Source organism: Indicator indicator, chromosome 33, assembly GCF_027791375.1.
Source record: "Indicator indicator isolate 239-I01 chromosome 33, UM_Iind_1.1, whole genome shotgun sequence".
NCBI classification, from domain to species: domain Eukaryota; kingdom Metazoa; phylum Chordata; class Aves; order Piciformes; family Indicatoridae; genus Indicator; species Indicator indicator.
The window spans coordinates 3,248,009-3,263,253 of NC_072042.1; the positions used below are offsets into that span (position 1 = coordinate 3,248,009).

The window sequence follows — 15,245 nt, forward strand, 5'->3', positions numbered from 1 at the left end:
AGTGTGAGGTGTCCCTGCCCATGGCAGGGGGGTTGGAACTGGCTGATCCTTGTGGTCCCTTCCAACCCTGACTGATTCTATGATTCTATGATTCTATGATTCTTGTATGAGCAACAGCTCATCCCTGGTGTCCTCCCTAAGGGAGCTGCTGGCATCCTCTGGCTGGAGCACCTCTCCACCCAGGGAGGTGATTCTCCCCTTCTACTCCGCTCTGGTGAGACCCCACCTGGAGTACTGCATCCAGTTCTGGAGCTTCTGTTACAAGAAGGATCTGGAGGTGCTGGAATGTGTCCAGAGAAGGGAAACAAGGATGAGCAGAGGGCTGGAGCTGCTCTCCTGTGAGGAGGGACTGAAAGAGTTGGGGTTGTGCAGTCTGGAGAAGAGAAGGCTGCCACGAGACCTTCTTGTGGCCTTCCATTATCTGAAGAGGGTTACAAGAAAGCTGGGGAAGGACTTTTTAGGGTGTCAGGGAGTGATAGAACTGGGGGGAATGGAAAAAAGATAGAAAAGGGTACATTCAGATTGGATGTTAGGAAGAAGTTTTTCACCATGAGGGTGGTGAGACACTGGCAGAGGTTGCCCAGGGAGGTGGTGGAAGCCTCATCCCTGGAGGTTTTTGCAGCCAGGCTGGATGTGGCTCTGAGCAACCTGATGGAGTGTGAGGTGTCCCTGCCCATGGCACGGGGGGTTGGAACTGGATGATCCTTGAGGTTCCTTCCAAACCTAACCATTCTATGATTCTGTGATCCTTAATAACCATCACTTCGATGTGGTGACTTCAGGTGATGAGTCCCCTGCAGCCCACAGCTAGGTTCACACTCTCCATTTGCATCCCAGCCACCAACAGATTTGCCAGTTCTGAGTGGCTCTCCTCCTCCCTCCCTTCTTGCTGCTAAAAACCTGCCCCCAGGACCAGCAAATCTCAAAGCTTTCAGTTGCAGAAAGGGCTGAGCACAGTGGGGAAGCCCAGAGCTGGGCTTTGCTGCAGCTTTGATGACTCCTTTAGGGCCTGATGGCAGCTCTGCTCTGCTGAGTAACTGCTGGGGAGGGCCAGCACCTGCTTGCCCGTCTGTCTTCCCTGCCAGGCTGTCTCTGACCCCCGTAATTGCTGACTGGATCCCTCCTTCCTTCTCCCTCTAGGTCTGCCAGAACCAACCACAAGTGGCAAAGCCTCTCAGACTTTCACCTTGAGATGGCTCCTCACAGCCCTCCTGTTCTTTTTGCCTTTAGAGGAGATCCCCAACATTCAGGCTGTCAGAGTTGGAGCTGTTCAGCCTGGAGAAGAAAACCTTCCAGGGAGACCTTAGAACAGCCTTCCAGTACCTGAAAGAGGCCTACAAGAGAACCAGGAAAGGACTTTTTACTAGGGCTTGGAGTCACAGGATGAGGGGCAGTGGATTAAAGCTTGAGAAGGGCAGATTTAGACTGGAGATGAGGAAAAAATTCTTTCCAGTGAGGGTGGTGAGACACTGGCACAGGTTGTCCAGGGAGGTTGTGGATGCCCCCTCCCTGGAGGTATTCAAGGCCAGGTTGGATGATGCCCTGAGCCACCTGGGCTAGTGGGAGGTGTCCCTACCCATGGCAGGGGGGTTGGAAGTTCAAGGTCCTTTCCAACCTAAACCATTCTATGAATCTGTGAATTCTTCTTCAGCCTCCCACCTCCCTACAGCACTGCCCACAGCTGCAAAGTTGTGTTGCCTGCAGCACTTCTGGGTTTCCCCCACTGCTGGCTCCTCTCTGGCTTCTTCAGAGGGGATCCTGCCTTCTAGTTGTGTTTGTCTGGTGCCTGTCCCAGCGGGGTTCTGATCTCAGCTGGGCTTTACAGCAAGTAATTCACCATGAAATTGCTTGGCCATATTCTTGTAACCCCTCTCTCCTAGCCCCCAGACCTGCCCCTGCTGCTGTAAACAAGCCCACAGGATGCAGGTTGCTGCCTGCTCTTCATGCCTGGGTGCTGCAGGGAGGGAAGGTCACAGGGCTGGCTGCCAGCACTGGAGATTTTCTCCACAGCCATATCCTGTTAGATATTTGGCCACTTATTTGCTGCATTGTTTTGTTTTATTGTGTTTTATTACGCTGCTGCTACACTCCCATCTGGTTTGTAGCTTTGTGAAGCCACCAAATCATGTATTTGCACTGGGAGGATTTACCATATTGGAGGGGAAAATAAATCCAATTCCCTTCATCAGTGTTTGGAGGTGACATGGGGCATCTCAAATTGAATCTAAAGCCATCACATTATATGGAGGAGGGGAGAAAAAAAACAGACTTCTCCCTAGATCAAATCATTGAAATGCAGGAAGATGTTGAAGTCTGTGAACTCCTGATCTCAGTGACAGTTTGGTCACTTTGGCAAACCCTGTATCCACAGACAAGGCTTTTAATTCCCTGGTTTGTGTTTCCCCATGTATGAAATAGTGTGGGCACTGTGTTCTCATGCAGGTTTGGTTTTACACTCAGGCAAACCAGACCAAATCAGAAAATCCTGTTCCTCTCTGCTGCATTCAGACATCTCCGCCTGCCCTCTTTGGCAGTCCAGCAGTGGATGCAGTGGAATAAGCAGAGCAGATGCACACAGACAAGTGACATTTCCACAAGCCCAGGGTTTAAGGCAGGGCTCTGATCTCCTAAAGAGCCACCTACAGAAAAAGACACTGGTGAGGCTTTGTCATGAGCGGAGCTACGAGTTTGGAGGACGTGCTTTGCATGAGAGCTTTACAAAAGTCCTCTGTTAAAGCACAGGCACATATGGCAACCTCTTGAGAGCCCACTGGACCTTTTGAGATCCCAGGGAATCTCTTGAGAGCCCAGTGGACCTTTTGAGAGCCCATTCCCAGCCTTCCTCCTTACCACCCTGGACACAAAGGGACAAGGGAATCATAGAATCATAGAATTGTTAGGGTTGGAAGGGACCTCAAGTATCATCCAGTTCCAACCCCCCTGCCATGGGCAGGGACACCTCACACTACAGCAGGTTGCTCACAGCCACGTCCAGCCTGGCTGCAAAAACCTCCAGGGATGAGGCTTCCACCACCTCCCTGGGCAACCTGTGCCAGTGTCTCACCACCCTCATGGTGAAGAACTTCTTCCTAACATCCAATCTGAATCTACACATTTCTATTTTTTTTCCATTCCCCCCTGTCCTATCACAGATTTTTTTTCCATTCCCCCCTGTCCTATCACTCCCTGACACCCTAAAAAGTCCCTCCCCGGCTTTCTTGTAGCCCCCTTCATATCCTGGAAGGCCACAAGAAGGTCTCCTCGGGAAAGAGCAGAGAGTTGTTTTGTTAGGATCCTCAGCCAAAACAAAGAACACAGCCAAGGTCAGCAAAGCCAGCCAGAAGCCAGTTAATGCCTCCCAGAATGAGGAAGCCAAAAGAGAGAGAGGGAGAGGGAGAGAGAGAGAGAGTTTTCATGACTAGCTCATGTTTGTTATCTGCCCATTGGGAATGTTTAGGACTTACCACTACTTCCCTTTTTTATACCCAAGACTGATTTCTTTACACTCTTACCACTTTCCGTTCAACCTCTGTGGAAACTTTGAAAGGCACAGCCTAATCCCAGCACCTGCCTGAGCACTTTGCCTTGCTCTGGAAGCCCTCCCCCCGACAGCAATGCTCTTCCCCTTCCCTTCAGACAGACGCTGCCCTCCTGTACGACGCGGTGCACGTGGTGTCCGTCTGCTACCAGCGCGCCCCGCAGATGACTGTCAACTCCCTGCAGTGCCACCGCCACAAGGCCTGGAGGTTCGGGGGCCGCTTCATGAATTTCATCAAAGAGGTAAAAGCCTCCCGTGCGCCAGCACTGCTCCCACTAACACCGGAGCAGGCGTGGGGACACGGGGCAGAGAGGTTCGGCAGGTAGGAAAGTCCGCACCGCCTCCCGGCCTGAGCAGGTAGGGCTGGCTGGAAGCACAGATACAGTGGAGAGCAGCTCCACAGGGAAAGACCTTGGAGTGCTGGTGGGCAGCAAGTTCTGTGTGGAACAGCAATGTGCTCTGGTGGCCAAGAGAGACAATGGGATCCTGGGATGTATCAAGAAAGGTGTCCAGCAGGGCTAGAGAAGTTCTTCTACCTTTCTACTCTGCCCTGCTGAGACCACACCTGCAATACTGTGTCCAGTTTGGGGCTCCCCAGTTCAAGAGAGATAGAGAGCTGCTGGAGAGAGTCCAAGGGAGAGCCAGGAGGATGCTTAGAGGACTTGAGCATCTCCCCTATGAAGAGAGACTGAGAGCCCTGGGGCTGTTTAGGTTGGAGAAGAGAAGGCTGAGAGGGGATCTGATCAATGTCTATCAATAGCTGAGGGGTGGGTGTCAAGTGGAGGGGGCCAGGCTCTTTTGGGTGGTTCACAGTGATAAGCCAAGGAACGATGGGCTCAAACTAGAACATAAAAGACTTCAGCTCAAAATGAGGAGAAACTTCTTTACAGTGAGAGTGACTGAGCCCTGGAACAGGCTGCCCAGGGGGGTTGTGGAGTCTCCTTCTCTGGAGACTTTCCAAACCCACCTGGATGCATTCCTGTGCAGACTGCCCTAAGTGATCCTGCTCTGGCAGGGGGGTTGGACCTGATGATCTCTTGAGGTCCCTTCCAACCTCTGACATACTGTGAGACTGTGATACACACCAGGCTGCTGAGTGCACACAGGAAGGACAAATCCTCTCTCTGCCTTTCAAACCCCAGCCCTGCAGCCACTCCAAAACATCCAAACCAGGCTGAAACTGGATGATCCTTGAGGTCCCTTCCAACCCTAACAATTCTATGATTCTATGAAATCCCCTGTGCTGTCACTGAGACTTGCCCTGGTGTCAGGATGCGGTGGGTTGAAAACTCCCCCCCCAGTATTAAACTGCCAGCCAAGCCCAGCTGGAAGTAAATGAAGCTGTATTTACAAGCAAAACTACAATCTACAACAAAAAGCAATGAATCTGTACAAAATATTCAACATTTACAATATTTGCAGGTATTTACAATTTATAAACAGCACAGGGACCCCTCTCCCCCTTGGTCAAAAACCAGGGGAGCTGCTAATAGCTTCCCGTTCCCTGCCCTCCTCCTTACCCCCTGGACACAAAGGGACAAGAGAAAAGGGCAGAGAGCTGTTTTGTTGGGATACTCAGCCAAAACAAAGAACACAGCCAAGGCCAAGCAGAAGCAAGTTAGTGTCTCCCAGAGTGAGGAAGCCAAAAAAAGAGAAAGAAAGTTTACCTATCTAAGTTTTATGTCTGTTATCTGTCCAATGGGATTTGTTTAGAACTTATCCTCATTTTCCTTTTTTACACCCCATAGTTATTTATTTACATTTTACCTCTTTCTGTTCAAGATCTGTGGAAAATTTTCTAGGCACAGCCTGAAACAACCACCCAGGAGCAGCTGGACCCTGCTCTCTGCGAGGCCATTTCGTAGCAGAGCCATTGCCAGTTGCCTTTCAGAGGAACATTTGCTCAGGCTCCACAAAAGGATATTCAGTGCCACTAAATCCCAGTGGTGAGGCTGGCAGCACTGGGTGTCTCTGCCTGTGCACTGATGAGCAGCTTTGGCAGAGCAGTGGATTTAGCAAGCACTGAGCCCAGGGAACGAGGAGGCAGCTCCATTCCCCCTCTGTTTTCAGTCATTACCATTTCTCTCTGTTCAGCTCATGTAATTGTTTGTTTGCATCTGGCTGAAGCACTCAAGCAGGCTCAGAGCAGGGCTGTTTGTGAGCTGGGAGCTCAGCAAGGGAGTGCAGCACAGGCAAGGTGCAGTGAGTGGTTTTCAGCCCTCCCAGAGGAGCCCCCAAGCATCCATCCCTGCACACCCTCCCTGGGTTTTGCTTTGTCTCCAAAAAAGAAGCAGCTCTCACATCAGGAAAAAATGAAGGCAGAGCTGCAGGGAAATACTGCAGCCCCCACCAGATATGTCTTTGTGACTGACACCCCCCCCCCCCGCCCCGATTTACCCCAAGGCCTTTTAAACTTCTGTGTCTGTGGGAAGTTACAGAGCTGGCTGCAGTCTGGGCTACACAACTGGGGCACATTTAAGGGCTGGCTCTAAAAATCCCCTTAAAGTTCTCAGCAGAGAAGAGCAGGAGCAGGTTGGTCATGGTTAGGATGCTTTGTGCTGCAGCATCACTTGCAGACCCTGATCATGGGGCACTGAGAGCCCACCCCAGTGCTGCCAGAGCTGCTGGGAGCCTCTGCAGCAGCGAAGGGGAGGAGAGAGGAGGACTCATTCCTGTTGCAGACAGAGAATGAACTTCTGTCTTCAGAGGCACTGAGGATGGTTTCTCTCCTCTCTCTCCTTTGTCGTGTTTTGTTCCCCTCTGCAGAAAGCTGCTCCAGCTGGCTGCCAAAAGAGAGTGTAAATAATTTGTTTGGTTGGCTCCTTTTGCAAATTACCCTGAGCCTCACACTCCAGTGCCTGCCTGTTGTTTCCCTTCCTGGCACCACATCAGCTCGTTGCGGGGATAAGCTCCCTCCCCGCTCTACCAGAACACGCAGTAATTGCTGTCTCTAAACCCCTGCACGAAGCTGGGTGCAGAGGGACCTCTCACCACAGACACTCTCTGCCTCTGCCCTGCACTGCCCATGAGCACCAGCACCCTCACTCGTGGGGTGGGCACAGGATGCGTCCTGCTGCATGGGGTCTTCCTGGAGGGAAGCTCTGCCTGTTCCTGCCCGCTGAGGGGCAATGGGGTGGGGGCAGTGGTGCTGCCAACACCAGGAGGCTATCCTCACCCCATGTGGCATCAGACACATGGGTAGCAGGGGGACAGGAGGGGATAGGATTCTCCACAGCCTCAGCCTGCTAGAGCCCATGGCAGTGGGCACTTGGAGTGTGCCCACAGAGACAGGACCTACAGCAGTGGGATCAGAGCCCATTGGAGGCCATGGCACCCCCACCCTGGGGTCCTGCAGCTGCTGGTGCCCTGTGCCCATCCCCACAGGAGATCAGGGCTCAGACAGCCCTGAGGGGGTGCACTGGGTACATGAACACTCTATGTTTTCCCTGGCTCCCATGGAGCTCCACAAGTCCCATGGGGAAACCACCTGCACCAGGGAACAACCTGAGCACAGCCTCCCCCTGCTCTCCTGCGGGGCAAGGCTGACAGGAGGTTGTCATTGCTCCTCAGGAATTAATGAGGAAGAGCCAGGGGAGTGAATTTACTGGGAAATGTGCCAGTCATCCCCCCTGAGAATCCATTACACCACCTCCATCCACTGGGATATTTCAAGCTCCCCCACCCATAAAGGAAACTCATTCACCAGCAAGCAGCACTGAACTGCTCAGGGGAAGAGCCCCACTCCCAGTTCTCCCAGCTCCCCCAGCTGAGACTGTAGAGCAATGGAGCATGCCAGCAGCCTGGCACTGACAGGAGCATCCTCCTTGGGATGATGCTTCTAGCATCATGCCTGGGCAGAGCAGGCAGAATGGACCACGTTGTCCCTCAGCACCTGCTCTGCTAACACTGCTCTGCTGTCCAGTGCCTGGTACTGGGGGCTCTCTCACCTCCTAAACCAGAGGGGTTAGTTCTGGGGGAGCTGCAAAGTGTACAGTGGAAAAGAAACAGCACGGTAGAATAATTTGTGTTGAACCAAATCTGGACTCCTTCACCCCAAGCTTCTGCTCAGAGTGGGACTAGCTCCCACATCAGACCAGGCTGTGCAGGACTTCATCCAGCCAAGCACTGGGAATCTTCAGGAGTGGGGCTTCTCCAGCCCCAGTGGGCACTTAACCTGTCCTTATCCAGCCAAAACCTGCTCCAGGGGTACAGACACACCACCAGGTTCCCACACCTGCTTCAAAACAACAGAGCCTGCTAGCCATGGCCAAGCCCTGAGCTTCTTCTGCTCTACTTCCTGTCTGAAAGGAGGTGGAGAAGTCTCCAGGATATTTTAGCTTCCACACACCTTGGAAGCATCAGCAGGTTCATGCAAAAAGGGATTATTGATGAGGTTGAGTGGAGCTGTCCCAGACCCAGGCTCCCTGCAGCCTGGTATTTATCAGCACCACAAGGATAAATGCAGCACACAAGGATGCCATGATAAATGCAAGTGGGTTTCTACTGAGTCATCACGTCCTGCAACAGCTGGGGAACACAAAAGGTGTGAGCAACAGAAATTTGTAGCAAGGACTGCAGGAGGCTTAAGCAAACCTCCAGCTCCTTCTGCAGCCTGAACAGCCATGGAGGTGCTTATTAATTAATCATTCTCTTTGGGGAGAAAGAGCCAGTGAGAGGACTAATTAAAAGAGCACACAGTGGAGGACAAGAAAAAAAAAAATTAAAAAAATAATTTCTAATGCCAAGTAAAAGCCTTGCTCTGTTTGTCTGCCTCTCACAGGCCCAATGGGAAGGCTTAACAGGACGAATTGTCTTCAATAAAACCAGTGGGTTACGGACAGACTTTGATCTGGACATCATCAGCCTCAAAGAAGATGGTCTGGAGAAGGTAGGCAGGGCTTGGTCTTTCTGCTTGGGGCTTTGCCTAACGCTGGCACTCGGGCAGCAGAGCAAGTGGTGGGTGGCTGTATTGTTCCCAGGTTTTTTTCTGGGCTTATTGTCAAAGGATATTTGCTTTGTGGGATTTTCCCAGATCTTTTGCCATGCCTCAACCATGACTCACCAGCCCCAAAGCTACCTGTGTGGGCTTGCAGTTGGGTAGCTCCAGAAGTGCTTGTGGCACTTCCCTGGGATGATGGAAGCAGAAGAAACTTTCTGAGCAGCCATTAACCTCTCCTTGCCCAGGCCAAAGGTGGAAGGAATGAAGACTGTCCCACCCCCACCTTGCTGGGCTTGCTTACAAAATGCTGATTTTTTATTTTTTTTATTTTTTTTTTCTCCTGAGGAGAACACAGCTCTTGGAAGCATCATCTCAGTGTGATCCCCAACAATGAACCTTGCCAAAGGCTTGGAGATGGCACCAGCTCCTTGCAGTCTGGGCTTTGCAGGAGGATGTAGCAGGTGTTCTGGTTTATTCCCTCTCTGAGGGACAATAAGGGACAAAGTGTGTGTTGCCTGCCTGGCTGGAGGGGTCTCCTTGGGTAGCCAACTTTGCCCAGCCACCCCCAGGTGACACAGCACAAAGGCTGCAGCCTCTGATCCTCCTAATGAGGGCAAACTTCCTCTGGGCACAGGAACACGAAGCTGACCTGCAAATCTGCTTCTCAGGAGCTCACGGGGATTTAATTTCCTTTAATTACTTCTTTTAAACAGGACAAAAGCTACATACAAAGCAGCAAAGCTCCTCAAACAGGGGCTGCAAGGTGAGAGCAGTTGGTTTAAGACAAAAGAGAGCAGAAAGTGGCCTGGAGTGAAGAAAGCCTGGCACAGAGGAGAGCTGATGCCAGCAGAGAGCAATGCCCAGGGACCAGGCTCTAAGCAGGCTCCCAACAGCAGGATGGAGGGCACCAAGAGCTCAGAGCCTGACCCTTTCCATGAGCACTTCTGAGTCCTCATCCTGCTAAAAGGCTCCTCAGGCTGTGAGGGGAGCTGGCAATGGGGCAGCAAATCCCTTTCTAGAGCAGTCTGCTTTCCAACAGGCCCAGGGTGCCTAGGGGCAGTGAGGGATGAGTGCCCAGTCCTGTAACCTCTGGGCATGGGGACAGCTTCTGCTGCCCAGGAAATGCCAGTCAGGAGCAGGGAGGGGGAGATTTCAATTATCCAAGCAGCGAGCAGCCCAGCCTGCACAGATGACTTCTCCAGTCAAGGCTGGGGAATTAATCACAGCACAGGGTGGCAGCGCCGGGGGCTGGAGTTTGATCAACTCTCTTGTTTGGAGGGGCTGGATCCTGCCTGGTGCAGCTCCCTGGGACAGGCAGCCTGGCTTCCCACCCCCCTCCTCTTGCAGTTTGTTTTTCCTTTGCTTTGACATAAATTGTTGCCACGTTTCACACCATGGCAGCAGCTCTTTGATTCACGCTAAAAAATAAAAATAAATCTCAAGGTCACCACAGAGCTCTCCTAGTTGGGTGTTTTTATTGGGTTTTGGTTTGTTGTTGTTGTTTTTTTGTTTTGTTTTGTTTTTTTTTTTTTTGTTTTTTTTTTTTTTGTGTGTCAAATATAGAATAAAGAAAACATTTCAAATCAGCACAGTGACCTTCAATTTCAGCTGCCATCAGCCCAGGAAGGAGGCAGGAAAGGACCTGGGGCAGTCTCCACCTTCTCACAAGAACTGAGAAACACAGAATCATGGAATAGTTTTGCTTGGAAAAGGCCTGCAGGATCTTCAAGTCCAACCATCAACCCAACACCACCACAGCCACTAAACCATGTCCCCAAGGGCCATGGCCACTCATTTCTTGAACCCCTCCAGGGATTGTGACTCTACCACCTCCCTGGGCAGCCTGTTCCAATCCCTGACTACTCTTGCAGTAAAGAAAGGGTAGGGTTAATGGTTGGACCTGATGATCTCAAGGGTCTTTTCTGACCAGAATGATTCCATGAGTCTATGTAATTTTTCCTAATATCCAACCTAAACCTCTCCTGGCACAATTTCAGGCCGGCCATAGCTTGACATCTGTCTCTGGATGGAGACAGATTGAGAGAGTTGGGGCTACTCAGTCTGGAGAGGAGAAGGCTCCAAGAAGACCTTAATGTGGCCTTCCAGTATCTGAAGAGGGTTACAAGAAAGCTGGGGAAGGACTTTTTAGGATGTCAGGGAGAGATAGGACTGGGGGGAATGGAGCAAAACTAGAAGCGGGGAGATTCAGACTGGATCTTAGGAAGAAGTTCTTCCCCATGAGGGTTGTGAGACACTGGCACAGGTTGCCCAGGGAGGGGGTGGAAGCCTCATCCCTGGGAAGTTTTTAAGGCCAGGCTGGATGTGGCTCTGGGCAACCTGATCTGGTGTGAGGTGTCCCTGCCCATGGCAGGGGGGGGTGGGAACTGGATGATCCTTCAGGTCCCTTCCAACCCTGGCAATTCTATGACCTTTTTTCCCAGAATATTCTGTTTGCAGAGTCCAAACCAAAACCACCAACTCCTCATTTTGGGGCACAGTGACACCAAAGGACTTCTGGGGAGCTTGTTGGCAGAGTAACAGAAAAATGGGGAAGCAGCTGGATACTCTGTGAACCACAACCTCCAGCTGTCAAGCCAAGGCTCCTAGGCTGCACCAGAGGGTAGCTGACCCCAGTGGTGTTTATTGCTGCTGTATTTAAGGCTGCTGAGTGCCACTCAAAGCCTATAAGAAGCCACCAAACCCCAGCTGTGCTCCACACAGCCTGACAACTTCTGTCTCCAACGATTCCTAGATCTCCCAGTTCCCACTATTATGTTTTGAAAGCTCCCTGTCAGCTCTGGAGGGCTTTAAAGTATCGATGTCAAACCCCTGTGGAAGCTTTGGGGGCTGTCAATAGTTAATCTGAAACAACAAAACACCAAATCCCAACCAAATCCCACCCAGATTGGGCACTGTGGATAATAGCTTCTGTTTGTTGAGCTTTCAGGATTGAACTCCTGATCCTGATACCTCCTGGATGTTCCAGGGATTACAGGAGTATTAACTAAACCTAATTACATGTAGTTTGACTATCTGACTCCCACAGCTCTCTTAATGCTCTCCTTTCCATTTTCTTTCCCCCTTTTCAAAACTATTTCAAACTGATTAATTCAGCCTGAAGTGCCACAAATTTAATTTTCTTAAAGGCAGCTCAGCTCAGCACAGTTCAGAGGTCTGCAGTGCTGCTGGCAGGGTCCTCTCAGACCTCCTCCTCTTCTCCCATGCACTGTCAGAATCTGTTGACACTGCAGCTGGTGTGTGTGATGGGGAGGAGCTGAGGGGGATTGCTTGGGGTCTGCATGAAAAATTTAGAGGCTTTCATAAAGTTTGTGCAAATTCTCAGAGAATTTATGAGGGTTTTTTTATTTTTTAATTTTTTTTGTTTTTTTTGGCCAGGCAGCACTGCTCATTACAAAGTCTCTTTTAGGGGATGCAGGAAAACCAAGTTCTCCCCTTGGACTGCTGAAGAGGTAGAAGAAGCTTAAAAATAGCAATAAATAAAATATGGGAAGCTGCTGGCTCCCCAGTGGGCTCGAGCTGGCTGCCTTTGGTTTCTCCCTGAGTCCCACCTCACAGCTTGACCCTAGAATGGATCATTCTGTTCCCATTTCCATGCAGGAGTTTGATTCTCCTCACTCTCAGGCTGGCTCCACAGCCACCCTGCTCCGTCTGCTGGCAGCAATCCCAAATCCCTCCACCTTTCCTGATGCTTCATTCTATGTCACAGCCCTTTAGCTGGTCCTGCCTTCAGACTTTGTTCTAAAACCCTTCCCAGCACAGTGGGGATCAGGCTCGGAGTTGCCCAGGTGGCTTCTCTTAAGTGGAGACACATTTTGGGGTTTCTGCATCAACAGCATCTTCTGCATCTTTCTTCTTCAAGGTCTGATAATGGATTCAAATTGGCAGCTTGAAGAAAAAACAGAGCACCTCAGACTGATGAGGAACAGAGCTGCCCCTGCCCATGCCTGAGCAGGTCATCTGCTGCCAGTCCCACCCTGAAGGGGTGACCAAGGTGCCTCATCAGAAACAAATCTTGTGACAGAGCTAGTCAAGTTCAGTTTTACTCTCCTCACCAAAGCAAACTGGTGGGGAAAGAAAAATGAAAGAGAATGGCTTCAGATTTGTAGAGCTCTTTTGTTCTGCCTTGTCCTTGCCCAGAGATGACTTTTCAGCATTGTTTGGTCCATTTAACCATTTGCCCTCACAGAACCTTTGCACATTGTTCATTCAGCCCCCAAATTCCATCCACTGTGCTCTTCTCTCATGCACCTGACCCAAAGGGCAGCAGGAAGGGTTGGTTACTGCACAGGTGCAGCTGTGGCCTGCAGCTGAAGAGTTCATGCAAATCTCTTCAGGTGATGCAAGACCAGAACTTCAGGTTTGCTTTTATTTATTGAAGATGAAAGAAAGAAAGCAAGCAGCTTCATTTCCAGGCCAGTAGGGATGCTGACAACAAGTGAGGAATGTGAGGAATGTTCACAGGTTTGCTTTTTCCCTTCAGGTTGGAGCCTGGAGCCCTTCAGATGGTTTGAACATCACAGAAATCTCCAAAGGACGAGGGCCCAACGTCACCGACTCGCTGAGCAACAGATCCCTCATTGTCACCACTGTCCTGGTAGGAGATTTTAAGCCTTTGTCCTCCTCCCACAACCTCAGGGTTATGTGGCACATTCACAGCATCCCAGCAGAGACCTGCTAGTCCCTCTGGAAAGCCAAGCAAGGGCACAGAGAGCCCCACATGAGGGCTGGGCTTGGCAGGGCACCATGATGTCCATGCAGCGCACTGAGGTGACCCAGGGCATCTTCTGATGCCATCACTCCCCTGCAGGCTGCCAGCCAACATGGTGAGGCTGGCATGGGTTAGCTGGAACCATGTGTTCCCTGTGCCCAGGAGGCTGCTGCTCACCCCTCTGAGCAACTCTGCTCCAGCTGCCCTGCCAGGTCCCCTGTCCCTCTCTGCTCCCTTCACGCAGGAGGTTTGCATGTGCTGAGCTGCAGGAAAATGCCCAGCTGCAGGAAAATGCCCAGCAGCCCATTTACCAGCAGTGCCTGGGCAGAGCAGGGCACTGGTGGGAACTGTCGGATCCCTCCTGAGTCAGAGTGTTCTCCGTACAGAAGGGAACAGGAAGGACAAGCTCAGCTGTGACAATGGTGTTCCTTTGCCCCTCTTAAGCCCAGCTTTGGTAGTCCAGCTCAGGGACCTGCTGTCACCCAGCCCAGCATGGCTGCTGAGGAGGGCTGCTCTGCTCCCAGCCATCACACAGCAGTTTGTTCTCACCCCGACAACTGGGCCTGAGAGCAGGCAGCAGATCAGAGCAAATTTTTCTTTACCAGCTAACAAGGTATGACCAGTGCCACAGGTTCCTAGTGCCACTGGTTTCTGTGTGGCTGCATCACACACCATGGGCTCCTGGCATGGCACAGGGAAGCAACAAAAAGGTTCCAGCCCTTGGTCAGTCTGCCCGCAGCTGGGCCTCAGTTGTGGCTTTGCCCAGGGAAATTTTCTGGCCCTTTCATGTTGCACATTTTCAGAGATGGTAAAGAGCCAGCCAGGGAGACATTCCCAGTCCTGAGCAGTGTGAGCCCCTGGGATGTCCCTGCCTTCCCGAAGGGATGTGGATGAGGAGGAGCTTCTTTACTGGAGCACTGGAAGAGGCTGCCCGGAGGAGACCTATCAGCCACCTGCCTTTGCCATGTGATTTTGGGGCAGCATTTTCATCTCACACTCCCTGAGCATGTACAAGGCACAGAATGGACAAGGCTGAAATCAGTTTCCCTCGATGGAACCACTCCTTGGGCCTGCACAGGTGCCCTGGGGTCTCTACCTTGAAACCACCTCTGTCCTACAACTCCCTTGCCTGCAGGAGAAGGGGAAAAAAAAGGTGCTTAGGCCCAGGTTCTGCAGTAACTGCATTTTCATTTAGTGGATTCTAACAAGGAAACACAAGGATCAATTTCATTTGCATTTGCAACCCCTCTTTGTACCTCTGCACCGGTGCAAACGATCGCCCAAAAGCCATCGGAGGAAACCTTTCAAAGGAAGAGCAGGAAAGGTTATTTCTTATATCTTTTTTTTTTCCCCTTTTGCTCAGATTGCAGTGACTTGTTGGAAGAGAAATATTACCCCAGCAGCCAGCACCGCTCTCCCCAAGCAATATGGGAACTGTGAAGTTATGAAATTGAGGGCACCTTCACTGAGAAATCGATTAGCAAACGGAGAGCGCTTGTGAATTGGATGTCTGGCCATTTGCAGTAATAAATTGTGAAATAGTCCGTGAATAAGTGGTTCACAGAGTTCAGAATTACCCCCTAGGAAATGTTTGAGACCTGCAGATACATTACCGAGGCGAGCTGAGCGCCGGCGCTCGGCGCCTGGGCTCCTCAGTATGGCTGCGATCCCCGCGGCGCGCCCCGCAATGAGTCGCGCTCTATGGCTGCGCTCCCGCCCTGCCCCGCGGAGATCCACAGGGCCAGCTGATCCCAGCACAGCCCTGAGTCCAGAGGAGAGAGCCAAGGGGATGGCCAGGGAGCCTGGGGTTTGACTGAGCCCTGCGTGCTGAGCTCAATGCCATGGGAGTGATCCTACCAGCTCAGCTTTGCAGTCTGTGAGTGGAGCTGCCCCTGCCCTCTTGTCCCATCCCTGCCTTCTTGTTCCCTCCCTGCCTTCTTGTCTCCTCTCTGCCCTCTTGTCCCGTCCCTGCCTTCTTGTCCCCTCTCTGCCTTCTTGTTCCCTCCCTGCCTTCTTGTCTCCTCTCTGCCCTTTTGTCC

The 15,245-nt window shown here is 51.5% G+C and overlaps 1 protein-coding gene across 1 annotated transcript in view; it reads left to right on the forward strand.

Moving 5' to 3' along the window:
• Positions 1-15,245, forward strand: part of GRIK3 (glutamate ionotropic receptor kainate type subunit 3) — a 131,579-nt gene that overhangs the window by 87,765 nt on the left and 28,569 nt on the right. Inside the window, exons 7-9 of the mRNA XM_054395289.1 lie at positions 3,637-3,780; positions 8,319-8,426; positions 12,979-13,092. Coding sequence (XP_054251264.1) covers positions 3,637-3,780; positions 8,319-8,426; positions 12,979-13,092 — 366 coding nt within the window. The remainder of the gene's footprint in view (positions 1-3,636; positions 3,781-8,318; positions 8,427-12,978; positions 13,093-15,245) is intronic.